The sequence below is a fragment of the Lycorma delicatula genome, chromosome 5, assembly GCF_047948215.1.
Source record: "Lycorma delicatula isolate Av1 chromosome 5, ASM4794821v1, whole genome shotgun sequence".
In the NCBI taxonomy this organism is placed as follows: domain Eukaryota; kingdom Metazoa; phylum Arthropoda; class Insecta; order Hemiptera; family Fulgoridae; genus Lycorma; species Lycorma delicatula.
In genome coordinates this window covers 42,977,118-42,997,505 of record NC_134459.1, presented here as the reverse complement: position 1 = coordinate 42,997,505, position 20,388 = coordinate 42,977,118, and the positions used below count along the sequence as shown (strand labels likewise).

Here is a 20,388-nt window from a genome sequence, read left to right as displayed (position 1 = left end):
AATCTATCTCTTTTATTTATTTTTAAAATGTTGGCTCTGTTTAAACATGTACTGTGAAAAAACAGTGAACTGCAGTAAGAGTTTCATTTTCTGAAGGTATAAAAACAGCTGAAATTACAATTTTAATTTAAATAAATGTCACACTACATAAAATAATTTCATATAGGTAATTTTTTAATTGAATAAACATATTTATTACAATCAGAAAAAACAACTCACTTTCACTACCACTACTGTCTCTGAAAGTGGTGTCAACATCATTCAATATCCCATCATCTTCTGTTCTATCCATGGCATTTATGATGATGCATTTTTAAAAGAAAAGTGAAATTATATTCCAGGAGAAACACATTCTGCTATTGTTGAAGAACTTGTCTTTTTTATTTTTCCAGAAGCAGTATGTTTGCTGAATGTAACCAGTCTTCATATGCTATTCTTAAATGGTCTTTGAAAGGTTTCATGATGAAGGCATTGTGTGGGTTGGCTGTCATACTTCACAGGATTATCATCAGAGTCACAATTTTCTTTTTTTAATTTATTTTTCACTGATTCCATTAAATTTCCTATAACTATATTATCAATTACAACCATGTTTTTAGGTTTTCAGAGTTACTGGTCTTCTGTTCCACACAGGATTTACCCAGCCTTTCATAATTTCAGAAGTCATCCATCCAACCAACCATTCTTGTGGGCGTGCATTATCACATTACTGGGTAATTTCTCATTTTTGGGCATTGTTTTCAAATTTAATATTAAGAATGGCAGTAATTTCTGACCATCTGCTGTAATACATAGCACTACAGTGATATGCTGTTTTTTGTATCCTGTAAAAACTATTTTAACTTCTTTTTCAGCCTTTGAAGTTACTGTAAAAATTACTCAGCATATCAAAGTTAAGGGTGGTTTATTTTGAATTTCTAATATTTATAAATTCATATGTGTGTTTTGCATGAAGTTGAATGATATGTCGCTGAAACCGGATGAACTGATCTTCAAAATCTGCAGGAAGTTTCTGACAGATTGAAGTTTTCCGACTAAGATAAAATCTCACACTTATCATAATTTTCTGCATCAGAATCTGCATTAAAAATTTTCATTTTTAAATTTACCAATTCCTTCTGTTGCCTTCCATTTTAACATTTGTATTATTACTGGGAGTGAATTAGATCGACCATCTTTTACAAATTGAGCAACATAATCATCTATTTGGGGAAATCTTCCTGTTTTTGATCTGTAAAACCCCTGTTGCAATTTGAAGCACTTTGTTGCAGATTTGCAAGTAAAAATCAATCACATTGTTTACCATTGGTGAGAATTTGTTTCTTTAATGTCATATTTTCTGGCATTTGTTCTATTCCAGTTACCTTTCACTTGCTTTCATTTATTCTTTCTTTTTATACTGGGTTCATATTGAATTCTTCTTGATGCCATTACTAATACACTGATGATAAGATTGACTAAAATATGGATGATAGAAAATACAGCATACAAAAAAAAAGAAGAAAATAACACAAGTTATGAAAACTTAATAAATATAAACTAAGATTTACCACAGACAATGGTATTTTCCAGGATATTATTATTAACTAAAGTGTTTTTGTCCCTTCCTTGTAATAATCATCCCAATAGCATTCTGAAAAACTATCTGACTAAGAAAATAAATTAAAACTGCCAATTTTCAATAAACAAAATTTATTAGCTCTGGAGAGAGGAAGTTTTTAGTCTCTATTGTTATTTTTTTAAATGTTAATGTTATTCATAATAATGTACTGTAAGACTTAAGGAGGTGGAAAACAATAAATTAAGAGGATTTTAAAAATCTATAATAAACTTTTTTTTGGATTAAAAAATGTTTGAATCTAAGCCCCCACATGAATTTCTGGTATTAAAAAGAGCTAAAAAGTGTTGCTTAAATTCGAGCAAATACGGTCAATATATGTGAACATATACTCACACACAAATATATATATATGCACACACATTCACGTGCATGTACACAACTTCAAAACTTAGACAACTAACAAAATCTTTATGAAAAAAAAAGTAATTTTATTTAAAATTTTATACTAAAATTATATTAAGAGAAGCATCAAAATGCTTTTCTTTATATATGTACATTTTATATAATATATATATATATATACAATTTACAAGCAAATTGTATTATTCTGGAGGGCCAGAAGAAATCAAACTGCAAGGTCAGCCAATTATCACGTGTTAAGAATCAGCAACAATTAAAACACAAGTCCTCAAAATAGAAAAATTAGTTATCAGTATATTTTTACTTTGGTATAACCAGTAAAATATACTGTAACATGATGTACACTTTAATCTCTATAATTCAGTGCCTGAAATATCTATTATCAAATAAAAACTGTCAAAGAAATAATACAGGATTTTCAATATGTTATAATTTCTTTCTGTAATTTGACTAGGGTCAATGCTGTGATCATTAAACACTAATAAAAGGCAATATAATATGCATTGAAATTGCACTAACCATTGTTCAATTTCAATGTTCTAATATTACTTGAAGTCCAAGAAGTTCATCACAAATATATTAATACACTCAAAAGAAAATATTACAAAAGCTTACTATCAATATTAAAATGAGGTTAAATAAAAAACTTTTTAAAAAATTCTGAATTATTTACTATCATAATCTTTCTTTTTACCTCTTCACTATCAATGCTTTTAATTCATACTGCATTTTTTAACTTCTAGTCTGAATTTACAGATTTTTATAACTGAAAGATAAAAAATGAGTTAAGTACCATAACATTTGAATCGGCTAAATTTCTTCATCAGAAACAAACAAACCTAGCATAATATTTGCATAAAAAGCCAGGCTATTGAAATTTGCTATTCTGCAAAATACACAAATTTACAAATCATAGAGAAAAGATCAATTTAATTAAAAAACATCACGTAGTTTAAAATTTTCAGAAAATGTGAATAGTAAGTGTAGAGCTATGAACAAAATATAGAGACAGCCACTACACAAACCTTTCATTCCAATTCCACATGTCCCACAACATAACTTACTATCATTTTATTTAATTAAAGATGAGCTATAGCAGAATGACGTACGTTATCAACAACTAAACTCTAAAAGAAATAAATCAAAAATTTAATTCCTTGATAATGTGATTTTTTTCATAATTTCTGAACTTTCTGTTTTTTAAACTTCCTAAGAACATGTTTTTATTTCGTTCACACTTTTTTAAAATACTGAGAATATCATTAACAATTGTAAAATTAAAAAAAAAGACAACATTATACCTGAAGACGAGCTCGAATAATGTCCATAGGATTTGTTAATAGTGTAGTAGTAAAACCACCTAAAGTACCTGCAATGCACTGAACTAAAAGGTGAGAAATATCATCTGGTAAAATGCTAACTAGTTCATCTGAAAATAAAATTAATAATAAATAAATTAAATGAAAACAATCATTAAAATAATAAAGAAATATAATGAAAACATTTCTCAATGAAAAAATATTATTTTTTAAAAATTACACAATTTTTTTATAAAAGGAAAAGGTGGAAACTACTATTCCAAAAATGTTATATAAACGGAAAGCATCATAAACTAAATTTTTTACTACAAAAAACTTTATGTAACTGAGAATGTAGAAGTTATTTGTAGAAGTCATTTTGAAGTTAGAACAAAGTAAAAGAATAAACAATCAAATTTAAAACAAAAAACTTTTTTATTTTTAGTTAATAAAGTAATAGTGAATGGAATTCTTTCTACAATTATTTAAATAACTGAAATTATAGTTAACAGCAGCACCTAAAATTAAATGTTAAAAGTGAAAGCCTTAAAAAAAAAAAGAGAAAAAGATGGTAAATAATTTTCATCAATAAATAACAGAACTAATAAGAATGAAGGAATTATGATAAAAAATTACACTTTATTCTGAAATTACAAAAGTCAAATTGTAATTTTAAGAAAAATTATAATTTAACCTCTTCAATACTTCTGAATTACAAATATTAAAAAGAAAACATTGTATACAGTAGCTGCCATGTAACAGCGAGCTTGGATGATCAGGCTACACATCACTGCTTAATGTTAATCTTAATGTTCTCTGAAACATTGGCAAACCATGGTTAGTCATCTCTTAGTAGCATAAACATGATGCAACTTGTGTTGGGTAGTAATTGTCACTACTCCAAGCTTGCCATTACTTGGTGCCGATTTTTACAAGTCGGTAAACAAAAATATCAATAACAGAAGATTGAATTTCTTCATTAGATACATTCCAAACAAAATTAACAGCCTATAATACTTTTTGATGCTTATTTATTTTTTAACTTCTTTTATATATAACTATACATATATCCTCCCCTCTTATTTACCGAATGGTAATACCAATTAACTCTCAATCATACAAGTGTTGCTTTGAAATTTTTTTACTCAGTGAGATTATTTACTCACCAAATGTATATATTGATTTCCAAAGACCAACAAAAATTAAAGATGAGAACATTTTAAATAATTCACATATTTTGATAGCTTGCTATTTCATGTTGGCTGTTGCTTGATTTCCTTCCTCTAGCAAACAGAGCTACACGATTTCACACATGTATCAAGTTCCTAATTATGTCCCTATTGCTTATAGTGAAAGCAGTGAGCAATCTTTAACTAGTATACTTTCAAATTAGTCAAGAGAGGAGAAAAAGAGAGATTCTTTAGTTTTATTAACTGGAGGGAGGCAAGGTGAGCATGAAGATATAGAAAATAACAGAAAAATTGAAAAAAAGAAGAAATATGGCATTAAACAGGTGTGTTAAAAAAATAACGAGAAGTTTAATTTTTGTCAAAATGAATTTACTAATTCTCCTATACTGATGTTGCTAACTTAAAGTAGTCCCAAAGAGATGTGACACACTTATGACAGCATTTCTTCCAATCTGAAATAATTTGCAGAAAGCATTTTTTGATAGTCTTAAGTTCACATAATGCGATTTTAATTATGATTTTTTGTTTATTTCATCTATAGTTGCAATTCATTGTCCTTTTACTATTCTCTTTCAGTTTTTTGTTATCCCCTGTACTGCACCTATGGTGGAGTATCTCTCAGCACATGGAAACGTCCTTTAACTCCGGCATGGCAGATTGGGCCACCAGTTGGAACTTTATTTTTATTCCTTCTGGCCTGTCTCTTTACTGAGAGAACAAGGGTAATTCCGGGCCCAGCTTTGCTGTTCCTGGGGCCCCCACCAAGCAGCCAGAACTCTTAATTTGTTTATGTGCCACTCTAATAGCAGAACCATTTCTGGCCCTCTAATGGTTTTGTCTTTTATTCATTCCCTTACCCAAGACATCTTTCCACTTAGACTCAGGAGTCCCACCGCCTCATCTCTTTCAGTTGGAACAAGCAAAGGTCACAGGATGCATGTCTAGAAAATATAGAAGCTGTGGCGATAGTATGGTGTTATTTTTTGGCTAAATAATCACAATTAATAGTGAAGTGTATGTTGGAGCATTAACATTGTGTAAAATCAATGAACCGTTTTCCTACATTTGTGACTGTTTTCTTCGGATTGCTTCAATTAATCAACATAAAACTGCTAAATAATATTGTTGTTAAGTGTACAACCTTGTGATAAGAATTCCTAATGGACAACACCATTGTTCATTATAATTAAAACAGAATAAACAGTATGGAGATTCTTTAACATTCAAACTTTATGCTTTTTTCGGTCTTAAATCTTCAAGGAAGATTCATCAAAACAATTGGACCTTAGTTTCAATGTCATAACCACACAGTCATATATTGTCACTTGCATGACACATGACACATTTGAGTAAATCTGAGTCATTATTGTCAACTAACAATTGTTCTGTGATGTGTTTGCAAAATTGCTTTTGTTGAAAATTCAACAATTTTGAAACAAATTTTATTGCTACTTATTTCATACCCAGAGTGACAGTCAAAATTGTTTCACACATAACTTCTTATGTTGTATATCTTACATAATTTTTATGTTGTCTCAACATAAGAAATTCCCATCTCTTCAGCAACTTTTCAAATACTAATTTGATGATTACTGATCACAATGTCCTTTAATCTGTTGATATTTTCATTAGCTGTTGATGTGTTAAGTCATGCAACTCTTTTTTGTTTCCATGACCTTCTTGAAACTGTTTATACTACTGAGAAACCCTTGATGTCTACATATTTTTCTAACATTCTATACTTTACTCCTTTTTAACATAAGATTTAATCTAAATTATTTGTTCTAACATTTTTAAACTAAATAAACCATCACTGATCACTGAATCCTTTTAGCACAATCATCATTAGTTAGCTTATTGAAAACCTTCATTCGATAAGAATAAAATATCAGCATTCTTCTCACCAAAATGTGGGCTCAATCTAGTAAAGTGTTCTTTTCCCAGCTCATCTCCACAATGATTTATGAGGAGATCTTGTAGCTGTTACTTTAACGTCCCTCTATGATCTGCGCCATTAAAACTGACCTGTCAGGCAAATTTCTGATCTAACACTTAACCTGTTTCACAAAATTTGTTAACAATTTTCAGTGATTGAATAACCAGTGAATAACACTTTTCACTGGTTGCTTCCTTTCAAAATTCTTCTCTGAACTTTCATCAACGCATAAAATGAGATTTCATTTCTAAATAAGTGTCCATCACAAACACATTCTTCAACACTTAACCACATTTTAACTAACAACAACACATGATTACACAATCCTGTTCAAAAGCCAATACTCAACAAAGACTGGCCAATACTCAACGTGCAGGTAATAAACAGTCCTCCCAACTCCAGCTCGAGTCGTGCCAACTCGACAACATTATTTTACCCATCTCACACCAACTATGCATTTTAACAAAAACATGCATTTAGTAAACTGCTGAGTGATTAGGCCTCTTTTATGTTTATCATCCTGTATAATAAAAGGAATAATAATTTAAAAGTCACATTATATGTTTTTTCCTATGTGCACAACAAAATTTTTTCATCATCCAGATACAATATTAAAATAGTAAACAAATAAATATTAGAAAGTAACAATTAAAAATTAATAGAAACTAAACAACAGTAATATAAAGACATAGCATAAATGAAAAACGCTGATGACAAACTTTAAAAACGAAATAAAATACATCATTAAAAATATAACTTAAAAGAACAAAATTACCATCTGGAATACCCTAAATAATCAGCAACATCAAGTAATAGCATAATACAACATTAGTTGACCTATGTAAAGCAATTTCAAAAGTTATAGTGTGAGCTTTAATGCTTCTTCCTTTTACAGCAATTATAATTTCAGAATAACAATTTATTCAGGGTGTGCAATCTAACTGAGCGATTGTTACATTTTTTATTCATTTATGCATCAAAAATTTCTCTAATAAATAAAAACTTCTGGAATAAACAAATTCAAAATGGTGGCCACATCAGTTTTTTAAACTTTTATAATTTTGTGATCATAAATAATAACTTAATTTATAATTATAATATAAATTTAAATTTTTTTAAATTGATATCTTTGTAATAAATTTTGATAAAATGTATCCATAATACATTTTATTTGCTAGATTGCAGTCTTTCACTGTAAACAATTAACTGCTTATTTTCAAAATTCCGTCAACAAACAATTAAGTTATGGTAGGAATGTAATGATATATTGTCAGCTAGATTTTATTTCCAACAATAAAAAATTGTTATTGGTTATTTAATATAAATAACTAAATAAAATAAATTAAATTTACTAAAAACCACAACACAATTGTGCAGCTGTTAGTTGTAATATTGCAACTAAATACTCGTAAAGTACAATACCCTTACTGTAATCAGTAAACTGTAATCAGTTATTTTATTTGTTTATTTTTATTTTAGACTATCTTTTTTTCTAATTTTAAAAATCAATAAGTAGTTAAATTATTCTGATACCAGTTCTCCTTTACTTAAGTTTTACTTTTTGAAAATGAAATTTTATTCTTTATTGAAATGGCAGACCCTAAAGACTAAATGAGCATTTAGTCTTCTGACCATGACAGACTAAAATCAAGCTGAAGAACACTGCCTTTAGCAGAACATATTCCTATTGTCATTTGTCAAGTGAAAAGCTTTTTGTAAATCTGAATGAAGGGTTAAAAGAAATCTTATACTTTTCAAGAGACGAAGGAAGACTATGAAGCACAATAACATTGGACTTGGAAGAAAAGGGATTGTAACATAGTGAGAAAAAACCAGAGAAGAATAAAAGAACCAAGGAGAGTTGCATTACATGTGCAAGTTGATCATATGACTGTTTGGAGAATTTTGCAAGCCACATCTGTATTTTTATAGACTTTTATATGATTCATGTCATATTTTTTTCTAAAATGTAATATGCCACCCACTGTGCAGCATATATGAATTTTGTTTTGGTGATTTAGTGCTGGATGTAATACAATAAACAATTTATCATGCTAGCTAAGAAAAATCTCAACTACTTCAGTCAAGTGCCTGCTCCCATACTGCTCAAAATAAACGGTACTTACGTATTAATGCCACTGCAGCTACAGCTTTATTTAAAAACAAAGGATTTCGGTGGAAAATGAACAGTCTCTTTATTAATTTTAATAAATGGTTATTTATATTTATTTATTTTATAAATATAATTTAACCAAACGCTTAACCTACGCTCGCTAACCTTGACTAATTAACACCGTAATTTTTTGAGTATTTATTTAATAAATTCAGTAATTATTGCAATTATTTATTATTTAAATAATCAAAACACTCCGGCTAATTAGTCAAGGTTAGTGAGCGAAGCGAGCATAGGTTAAGTTTGATTAAATTATATTTATAAAATAAATAAATACAAATAACCATTTATTAAAATTAATAAAGAGACTGTTTTGAATTTATGTTAAACTCTATATCGGCCCATTTTCCACCGAAATCCATTTGACTACTTTGTTTTTAAATAAAGCTGTAGCTGCGGTGGCGTTAATACATAAGTACCAAATAAACGAACAGCTATTCAATAGTTAGGCCAGTAGGTGTTACAGTATCCACCTTACAGTCCCAATCTCACATCATTAGATTATTTTTAGATTATTAGATTATTTTTAACCAAAAATAATTGTTTTTAAGTGGCACAAAAATGAGTAGGTCAAAAACATGGTAAAAGAATGGATATCGTAGTGAACAATTCATTATTACTGGAATAAGAAAGCTTACAGAAAGATGGGATAAGTGCCTAAATGTAGCCGGAATTATGTGGAAAAGTAGCATTTATTTCATTGTCATTAAATAAATAATAATTTTTCTAGTCATTTGTGTTTTTTAATCAATTTGAACAACCTTTATAGCAGAGCAAAAACCTCATCTTTCATTTTTTTTTTTTTACCTAATTAATGTTCATAACCACTAAAATTTCTTCCAAATTTTATTTTACTCCCTTATTTTTACTACTACTAGTAGCTGTTGTTATATACTATTATTATGCTAATTGATAGAGGTAAGAATTTATCTTGACACCTTTCATTACTAGAAGGCTAAGTTTGTTGACATAAAACAGCAAAAAGAATACTTCAAAAAACTATTTCACTAAAGGGCAATCTTCTAAGTTAGAAATTGGCTATGATATATGGTCTAAAAAACATTTTACGTGAAAAATGGACAAATCATATATTTTTTAGTTCATTTATTATCATTCATACATTTATTAAATAACTTTTACAATTATTTCATGAATAAAACATACATTCACAATGATATTATATCTTAGTAAAATCCTACAATCCTTTCCACTGTGGATTTAAAGCAAGTATCAACAGAGAGAACTTACTCTAAACACTATATTATGGAAAAATAACTGCACCATCTTAAATCTATAAACCATTGTGTAATTAAATAGTACCTTGGTAGAAATGATAAAAGGACCACCAAAGAGCACTATTCGGAACATAAGTGCACAATGAGGCTAAATATCCTCTGTAAAATCCTCGGAATCCATCTGTTCTATAGATAATGTGAGCAATATCTAATGTAGTTCGGAACTTTGATCGAGTAGGATCCAATGAAATACCCAAAGGATTTGAAATCTGTAATAATATAATCATATTAAATGAAATAGAAATAAATAAATAATACAGTAAACAACACAAACATAATTACAATTTATAAAATTTATTCTAAAATTCACATTTTAAAAAGAAGGTGATTCATTAATTTAAACTAAGATTTATTAATTTACATAAATTAAAATTTACATACACTAAGATAAGATTACCTTGAAGCTGTTTAATAATAATAAACTATTTCAATATAAACTAAGCATTTCTATGCTTATTATTATTATTATTATGTTATTCACCTTATTCTAATAATGTACTGTAATAAAATAACCTTAAAAACAAAAACAATGAAAAGAAAAAATATATATACCGGGTTCCATTTTAATGCCCCTAGGTGATTTTCTTGTAAACTACACACAATACAAAAAAATGACATACACAAAAGTTATTTGTTTTGGACTACACCTCATGGTGACACTGGATTTGACCTTGACAGTTATTTAAAGTTTAACATGACTTTTTTCAAATGTAATGACCTATTTTTGAACACGTCAATGAAAAGAGTAGAACATTTTACATTTGAGATAGTGTTACATTAGAGATACGTGCTGGATTCTTTTCATAGATATTTAGTCACTGGTATCTTTGAAATTCTGCAAATTGTGTTTATCAGATACTGTATGTGATTAATTCCTAAACCATGAATTTTAAGCTGGAAAAAATAAAGCATAACTAAATCATAAAACATAACTAAATTTAAGTATGTCGATGCGACATTTTTCACTCTTTCCTTGGCACTATCGGAAAAGGTAATTCCATTTGAAAAACCTCGATGACCTTAGATAATAAATGAATAAATACAATAATAAAGGGGAGTAGAGTTTTGTATCTGACAGAGAACAGATGTCCAAGACTGCTTTGTGAATTATTATGTTTTTCGATTTATTATAAGTAATTTTCTTGGTTGTTTTTTTGTTACAATGTGGTAATCTCTTTGTTTTCTTTTGTTTGTAAGAAGTACTTGAGTCAGGTAACTTATATTTTTATCAAAATTCAAAGTTTTTGGTTAGGTATTGAGAATCAGTATTACACATTACATATGTAATTGGTGCTGGTATGAACAAGTTTGGGATTCAAGTGCATGCATTAATATAGTACAACACATGCACTAGTAACAGAACTGTTATTTATTCTTTGTGTTTACTGTTTAATTTTCTTGGAATCTCTGCATAACTGCTTGTATATGATGATTGACTATTTTTGTGGTTAATTTTCAGTACTAAAAAGTTCTATTGCTCTGTTTTGAGATTCTACTTTTGTGTGTACTCATGTATATTTAATAAGTATTTTTATTATTATTTTTTCCTCTTTGTACAACTGGTCCATTACCATACTTTAAAGTGTCAGTAGATCTCGCACAGTTATCATCATTAGTAAAAAAATTGAATGAGAAAATCAACACGAATACACTACAGCTGGTTGGGCAGGAGATTGCTCTTTAAATGTTGCCACTCTACTCCAGGAGCAAAATAAAAGGATAGATGACCTAAGTAGGGAAAATCAAAGTCTCCAGTTACAATTACCTAAACAAAATAAGATGACCGATTCAATAAAGAGGGAAAACAATTAATTAACTTACGGTGTTTCTGAAAGTGGGGAAGAAGACAGTGGGAAGCTAAAGGAAACGATTTTGGATTTGTGTAATAGGGTTACGCCAGTCAACTTACAAGGTTCTGAAATTAATTTTGGGAGAAGACTGGGTGGTGTACCTGGTAAAAATTGCCCGGTTTTATTGGTCCTTGTATCAAATTAAAAATAGCTGCAATTATGAAGAACTGTTCAAAAGGGTAGTAAAATACTTGTTTCCACAGATCTTGATCAATAAACAAGAATCATTTGAAAGGGTTTGCTTAAAAAGAACTTACAGAAATCAGGTCATCCTGTATGTATTACAAAAAATAAACTTGTGACAGATAGTAAATTCTGCCATCACAGTGATCTGTGTTAATAGTTCTGCTGAACATGTTCATGAAATTCAATTGAAAGAGGGGAAAAATTCTTGAAAAAGTGAATGAATTATCAAAAAAATAACAGGTGCTTCAATGGCGAGTACTGCCTACTTTTTTCGTTCACGAACTGGGTCAACTTCTCCCAACAGGTCATCTACCGCCTAAGACTAAAGTTAATGATAATCGTAAATCTGATACAGAAAACATCAATAGTTGCGATTATATAAATATTATTTCTTTTAATGTAGTGGATGGTATTTTAGGAAAATCAGAAATTTTAGAATTTATAAACTGTTTAGCTAAGCACAACATTCTTTTTTATTGTTTAAAACTTTTGTTTCTGATGTAGCAGACATTTAAAAACAAATTTCCAAATTATGAAGTAACTTGGCATCTAAAATAGACTAATGAATTACTTTCATACATAATTTTATTAATAATATGTAAAACTTTATTAAACAGTCATAACTGTTTATGACTATTTAACGCATTATTTTTTTTTAATTTATTTTTTTTATATCTTGATAGGGACTTTTTCTTCCTTTTTTTACATTACTAGTTTACTCTGAAGTTTAAAACTTATTCTTCATAGAATTCTCAATTTGTTCTCCATTGCCTCAAAAGTTATTTCATTTACATCTGTAGTCATGTTTTTATCTGATGTCTCTTACATTATTTTCATGAATTATTAGAATTAGTATTTCTTTTTTAAATTAATTAAAAATTTAAAAGTTTCATAATGTTTTGCTTAAATGTTTATTTTATTTACATTACTTTATATTTATTGATAATTGTTTCATACTTATTAATAATTATTCAGTCCATTTACATAATAAATTGTGATTTGGTTATTCAACTATAATTTGTAATGCGATTGTTTTTCTTTACATAATTTGAAGACTTTGATCATGTTTAATTGTGTTTGAAACAGTTTTGGAGTGTAATGTTATTGTATTGACTGCTAGCTTATAAATAGTTTATACAAACTCAACTACCCCAGATGGGGGGAGTTGAGTTTGGACCTAAACCAGAGGACAAATAGCCATTGTCCATAGGTATTAGGACAGATCCATTTTCTTTGTATTATTTATTTTATAATTCAATAAAGGCATTTTATTGTTATTAATATATAACATTTTCATGATGAAATGGAAAAAACATTAGGACATGGTTTATAAGTGAAAATAAAGTAACAAGTTCATATAAATAATGGCCTAAAATGCAAAATTTTTGAGTTATTATTACAAAAGATTTTGTCCTGATCACTGCTCCAAGAGTAAAATCTGCGTTAGGTCAGTCACACTAGGAGGAAAATTAATTGGTCTATCAGTAACAATCTGAACTGTTTGTAGGGTCACATGTAGGAATGAAACGTACTAGAAAAGAAGAATTAGTGCAAGAATTTTCAATGCATTTGAAATTAGTAATGCATTATGAAAAACCAACCACGGAATTTTAAATTGAGCAGGATATTGTGTAAAAAAAGAAGGAGGTCATCTGAGCAATTACTGCAAAAGTAAGTTTGTAGTATGTTTCCATTTATTTTTAATAATTGATTTTGTTTCTAGATACATTCAAACGACACTATTTTTAGTTGAAAATTAAGATACAATATTTTTCTGCCACGTTTTGGTCTGTTATGTTTTTAAATTCTTCTTCACGTTCAAGTAACATTACCTGTATAGATTATCTTGGAATTAAATTCTCAAAAATTTAATTGCAAAACTTTATTTGTTTACTGACAATTTAATGAAGTTATTGCATAACAAATCTAAAAAAAACTATGTTTTGTGACACCAATTTTTTTTATATAATTTTCTCAAAATTCTAGCAATACCATTGGGACCTGATTTATTCAAATTTTTAGGTCAAACGTCATATGAAACAAATCAAATTTTCTCCTTAATTTAAATTTAGAAGCTTCCATATACTATGTAAAGAAAGTTATTAACCAGCTGGGCCTTTAATACTACCACCCATACTCTTGAGAGTTGGGAGCCCTTGACGAAATTGGAATAAGTGCACATTTTTTCAAGATGAAGTAATACTTTTAAAACAATTAGGATCACATGAGATCAGTTCATATTTCTTGACTAAATACAATTTGCCAGAATTCCTAAATACAAAATATCAGGTGTACAAAAAAGAATATAGGGGTTTTAATTTCTTATAATAACTCCTGGATGAGGTTAGTGTTTATTTAAGGCTAGAATCAAAGAGCAAAAAGGACAGTTTTAATTGTGTACACGGCCATAGATTGATAACCTATTTTTCTATTTGATAGGACCATTGTAAAGATAGTAACTCCTTAACCGAAAGCCTTCTGTGTTTTGCAGTTTGCTAAGTGTGAATCTGTAGTTACAGTTCAACATGTATTCTGTGGAAAGTTTAATTGTGATCCTGCATGTAACAATAATATTCATACACGTCATAATCAGTCTGAAATGACCGAATGTCTGTAGAAAAGTATAGGATGACCGAGGGTGTATAAAGAAAATGTTGAACGTGACAGCAAGTCTTTCCTACATAGTCCTAAAAAATGTGTTAGGTAGGTCAGTCACAAACTAGCAATGCCAATGTGAAATTTTTATGGACTTCCATACCATTACAGCTCTTACATGCTTTGAAACCTACAAACTATGCTGTGCATGCCGACTTCTCAATTGAAATGCTGTAGCATGAAAATGACTTTCTCGATCTTATTGTTTCTTGATGAGTCAACATTTCATCTTAGTGAAATAGTTAACAATTAAGGTCCATTCTCAGAGTAGAAAATCGTATAATGAACTCTTACAATGGGAAAGGGACTCGCACAAAATTAAATAATTTTTGAACAAAATTCCAATTACAAGGTTAGGGGGCATACTTTTTGCTGAAGCAAGCTTAACAGGAGCTTATTTGGATACACACTGCGTACACAACTCTCTCCTCAAAGTGCGAAATAAACAAGAGGGATAAACAAGATGGTGTGCCTCCTCACTGGCATAATTCTGTAACTAGGACAAGTTGAATGACATTTTCTCTGACTGCTAGATCAATCAGCATAGGCCCGATGACAGAACTGGTTTGCAGTAGCCTCCAAGGTCATCCGATCTACTAACCCCAATATGATTCTTCCCTTTTTGGTATTTCATAAAGGATCTTGTACAATATGTACTTACCCAGGAGGATCTTGTACAATATGTACTTACCCAGGAGGATCTTGTACAATATGTACTTACCCAGGATTTACCCAATTTGAGGCACAAGATTGAAGCAGTTATCTTTTCCATTACACCAGACATGTTGGTTAAATTATGGAAGTAACTCTCCTATTAGTTGCATGTATGCCATGTGATGAAACGTGCTCATATTGAACACTTGTAGAAATTTCTGTAAGAGTTTTTTTTTTTCATTTTATTCGTGATTGATTACTGGAAGTCAAAGTTAAACATAGCTTTAAAATTTGATATTCTGTTTTGTACACCCTGTCATTTTAAAGACAAAAATACAATTCAGCCTAGTATAAAGATTACATTTTTCACTGTTAGTAATCCTTTTTTACTTTCATGTAAATCTTACAATATTGTAGACTAATTTAACTTCTAATGTATAACTGTGATAATTACATAAATAATAAAAATCATTTTTTCACATAAATAAAAGTGTTATATAAAAAGATGATACTTACCTTAGCATGTGTTCCCTTGTATTGTGTAAGTCCCAACATCATGAGATGCTGAGAAATTACATCAAATGGTACAATCACAGTTTGCCCAACCAGAGAAGCTGCACCTCCACCAATCATGGCTTTTACTGAGGATGGTGTATTGTAATGAGATAATATGTGACGAGATCCTTCATATGTAGCTATATACATAACACCTGAAACTATCTGAATTGAACTCACCCAAAACCCACGATATAAACCTCCAAATCCTTCTGATTTATAGATCTTCTTTCCAGCATCCAAAAGACCTAGATAAAGAAATCACATCGTTACAACAATAAAAATATTATGAAGGCGATAGTTAAAATTTATGAACTCAGATTAAAAATAATATAATTATAATTACTGAATTCACTTTCAAAAAAAAATGAGGATAATGTATAGCTCTCTTTCTAAAAATTACACATATGGAGTATCATTTTTAAATATTAACATAAAAAACAAGACAACACAAAAGAACCTCCTTAAAGTTAATTTCTTCTAAGTATGTCAATAAATTTATCAAAATATAGAAATAAATTTATTTTTATCATAAAAGAAGAGGAAGAAAAAAACCAGGTTGTTTTTTTTAATTTAAAACATTTTTTTTTTTAAATTCTCTCCTTCCATGAACTGATTGTGCAGAGCTATACTTATATGGTTTCAAAGTACAGTCAATAGTATTTGAGAAATAATTTTACGAATACACAATAAATATTACAACACCACTCATCAAAGACTATTTAAAGACTCACTCACTTTTTAAAAGATACTCTGACCAAACTTATTTCATAATTTTACAATACGCATTTGGTTAAACTGTTAAATTTTAAACTATTCACAAATTTATCACTCAAAACATTAAATTCAGATCTATACTTTTAAACTTTAAAGTTTATTTTATTCAAGAGTTACATGAAAGAATATTATGTTTTGCAGTTCTTGCGGTTTTGAAATCAACAGAATGGAATGTGAATTATATCTGATTGAAATATGCAATCGTGCTGTTGTTTTAGATAAACCTTTTTGTTTAAAAATTAACATGTAATACAGATATCAAAATTTTATAAATAAATGAATTCTTTTATTTTATTGAAGTGTTTATTAGTATAATTTATGTTACTGTTTATTATAAGTTATACATTTTTTTTAATCTTACTTACTGGTTTATTAATAAGTGGGGAGAGCAGTTGAAATTTAATGTATACTGGAATATAATGGGAGAATAAGATATCACATACAGCAACAGGTGTCTCCATCTTATAGTTTCCTTTCCCTATTTCTAACATTACAAAAATCACTGTCCTACCCCCTCTCATTTTCAGTCAGTTGCCATTGGTTGTTAAGTTGTTGAGTAAGTCTGCTTTGTCAAGGCATCTAAAAAGTATGGCGAGTGAATTTTTAACAACAGAAAAAGTAAATGCTAGTGTATTCATTGTCGTCTAAAAACAGTTTATGGTGATGAAACTGTTGATCATACTGTGAATAGGCTGGCAATAAAATCTTGTGACTCAAAAGCTGATAAAGTGAATATTTAGGATTAACCTCCCAGTGTTCAACCAATTTCTGTAACTGATGAGAAGTACCAAAAGGAGATGGATGAATCAATTCAAAATGACCGTTGCATGACATGATGCTGACGTGGTTGCTATCAAGATGGCATATCAATAGAACTAGTAGGATACACTTGGACGTTTGGGGTACAATAAAATCTGCTAGCAGTGGATGCCTCACAAACTCAAAGATAAGAAAAAACTACAAAAGCAATATTTCTGAAAGAAAGTTTCTGAAATGTTATCACAATGAGGGAGATGACTTCCCTTTCAACATTGCAAAGGGAGACAAAAGTAGGGTACATCATTATGACCCAGAAGAAAAATGCCACCTTAGTTTACTGCAATTGAAAAAATTCACAACATAATCAATCCTCTGAAAAAACATTCTCTTGACAGTGCTTTGAGATTCCAAACATGCACATAACTGAGCCTGGAAGTCGGGTGGACAGTAAATTCTATGTGATACATTGAGATGTTAAAACACGTACGAGATATGTGTGTCATATTCAAAATCCACAGAATTGTCCACACAACAGGTGATAATTCTGCAACACAAAAGTGCCCAGCTACACATATCACAAACAACTGTCAAGATTCTTGTGAAAAAGTTGAAATCTGAATTCATTTCATGTCCTCCATACTACCAGAACTGGCATGCTGTTTTTTTCACTTTTTGCTGCAATTAAAAAACAATATTAATTGTATTCATATCATCATGGATGATGAACTGAAGGAAGTTCACCATCCAAGAACAGCTCATTCTGTCATTTATCATCATCCACAATGAAATGAAGGAAGCAGTAAGTGAGGGCTTGGTTCAAGAAAAGGCTGCCAGCAATCTTTACTGATGGAATGAGAAAACTTGTTCACTATTGGAAGAAATGTATAGTTATAAATTTTGACTACGTGGAAAAATAAATTTTTATAGCAAATAAAAAGTACTATTATGCCATATTTGTTTCATTTGATTATCTCTTTTCACTTCGAGTGATCAGAAATTGTACATTACATTTTACCCACCCCTTATATTTTATTTAAATATAAATTAACAGAGAATTTTATATAAACAACAGAGAACTTCAAGGAATAATTTCAAAAGTTATATGATCTGCATAATATAAAAGTATGTTTTTAATTACTAAGTATTCTTATTTTAATTGCTGTTGTCGCTGTTTTGTTTATTCTAAAAGAGAGGCATTTAGAAACTAACAAATTTGATATCATTTCATACAATTATTATATTAAATTACTGGAATAAAATTTCATAAAACACACACAAGAACACAGAGTATGTCATTTAACGCATGATCCTGACTTGTACTTGTTATAACAAATGATTTTAGCAAGCACTTAACTTTTATGTTACTTATCCATTTCTCCAATGAAATATAATCTGAAACTGTTTTTTTTCTAAAAAATTATTCTAAGTAACAAATGTAATTTTATTGTTACTACAGTCTCTTTGTTTTCAATGGCAAGTCTTGTATAAATAAACTTTTTCTACATGCTACAGCAGGAAAGTCTTTGGTTTTTTTTTAATAAAAAATTGAAGGTTTAACTTTTTTTAGATTTTAAGTTCAAAACAAAAAATGAACTAAATACCCTTAGAAGCAATCCTATCTCGTTTAAAAGTTCACAAATTAGTAGGAAATCAATGAGTTGCTTAGGCATTTAAGCTGAAAATACAAGCGACAGTTATATAATGTAATGCATGGCACCAAGCAATACAATCTTTTTGTTTTTTGCATATTTTGGGAGTTCAGTAATGGAACAATACACTAGATATTGGTTTTTTATAACTTACTTCTGGACTGGAAAGAACTATACACTCTTTATACCTGTCCTAAGTAGTAAGGGCTCCCTATAATTAAGAAATGTTAACTCAACTGGTTGTTAAATGTGACACCAATGGTGTTATCTTGCATCTAAAATCTGGTCAGGAATTCAGATCAACCTAGATAATAAAAGAAACAGCAGTGATATTTTTATTGTGATTGTTTACTCTTCATTCAAAACAATTTCTACAAAGCAGATTTTAGTAAATTCATACAAAGATTCTCCTGGAAAATTAAAAATCAATAAACTTATATAGAATATTTTTATAAAATTAGATTTTACGCCAGAAAAAACGCTCATTCCATTCAGTGCATCAGAAATTAATAACATATTAATAAATTAATAACTTATCTGGATAAGCAATAACTCATTCAAATAAAATTATTAATGAAACAAAAAAAACGAAATAGAGAATGGAAATAAGAAATAAAACGATTATTCTAACCTTACACAAACGTTCTAAAAGAGAAAAACTAAAAAATAAAATAAAATTAGAAGAGGGAAGATTGCTATTAAAAATGTAATAAATAGAAAAATAAACGTGTCCCAATTTCTAAAACTAGTACTATTACAATAAAAAATATATATACTCACCGGTATACATCTGGCCATGTTTCTGAATCTGCAATCTAGTTTTTATTAAAGTTAACGGATAAAGACTACATCTAACACAAAATGAACTTAGCATGCTTAAGGGAAAGAATTTCGTTTTGTCCATCATATCCCATTCTATAGTTCTGAAATAAGAACTTGATGGGTCTGTCGTCTTCACTTCCATCATACCTTTCCCTAATTAAATTGGATTTGTAAGCGTAAACACCTACCATTGCAGCATATATTACAATAGTGATAACAAACCGTAACTGTAGTATCAAAGAATTGTCGGAAATAATAATAAACTTTTAAGTTCATTAATCGTCATATGACCTCGTACAACAAACCACAGTACGCGACCGACCATGTTTATTTTCAATCAGCTGATGTAATTGAAAAGATATCGTGTCTAGCGCATTCTGCCACCGTCTGTGCGAATTCGAAACATTCGCGGGACAGTGAAAAACGAATAATTTCAATTTTTAATGTTACATGAGTGTAGCAGTTAAAAGGAGATAATTTTATAAAAGTATAAATGTTTCTCTAAGGCTTCTGTAATACATAGTGTTTCATATATCCAACGGTTATGTAATTTGGAGTACATGCTACTTTATAAGTTACTCCTGGAAAGTGTTCTTTTGTTTAAAGAT

The 20,388-nt window shown here is 29.3% G+C and overlaps 1 protein-coding gene across 5 annotated transcripts in view; it reads right to left on the bottom strand.

Annotated features, from left to right (window-relative positions):
* LOC142324897 (solute carrier family 25 member 44) overlaps positions 1-20,104 on the bottom strand; it is a 51,402-nt gene extending 31,298 nt beyond the window's left edge. For all 5 annotated transcript variants that reach the window (XM_075366006.1, XM_075366009.1, XM_075366005.1 and 2 more), the window contains exons 1-4: positions 19,739-20,104; positions 15,735-16,021; positions 9,899-10,082; positions 3,283-3,410 (exon numbers count right to left, since the gene is read on the bottom strand). In XM_075366006.1, the coding sequence (XP_075222121.1) occupies positions 3,283-3,410; positions 9,899-10,082; positions 15,735-16,021; positions 19,739-19,925 (786 nt within the window). In that variant the 5' untranslated portion in view covers positions 19,926-20,104. The remainder of the gene's footprint in view (positions 1-3,282; positions 3,411-9,898; positions 10,083-15,734; positions 16,022-19,738) is intronic.
* Positions 20,105-20,388: the final 284 nt, after the last annotated feature.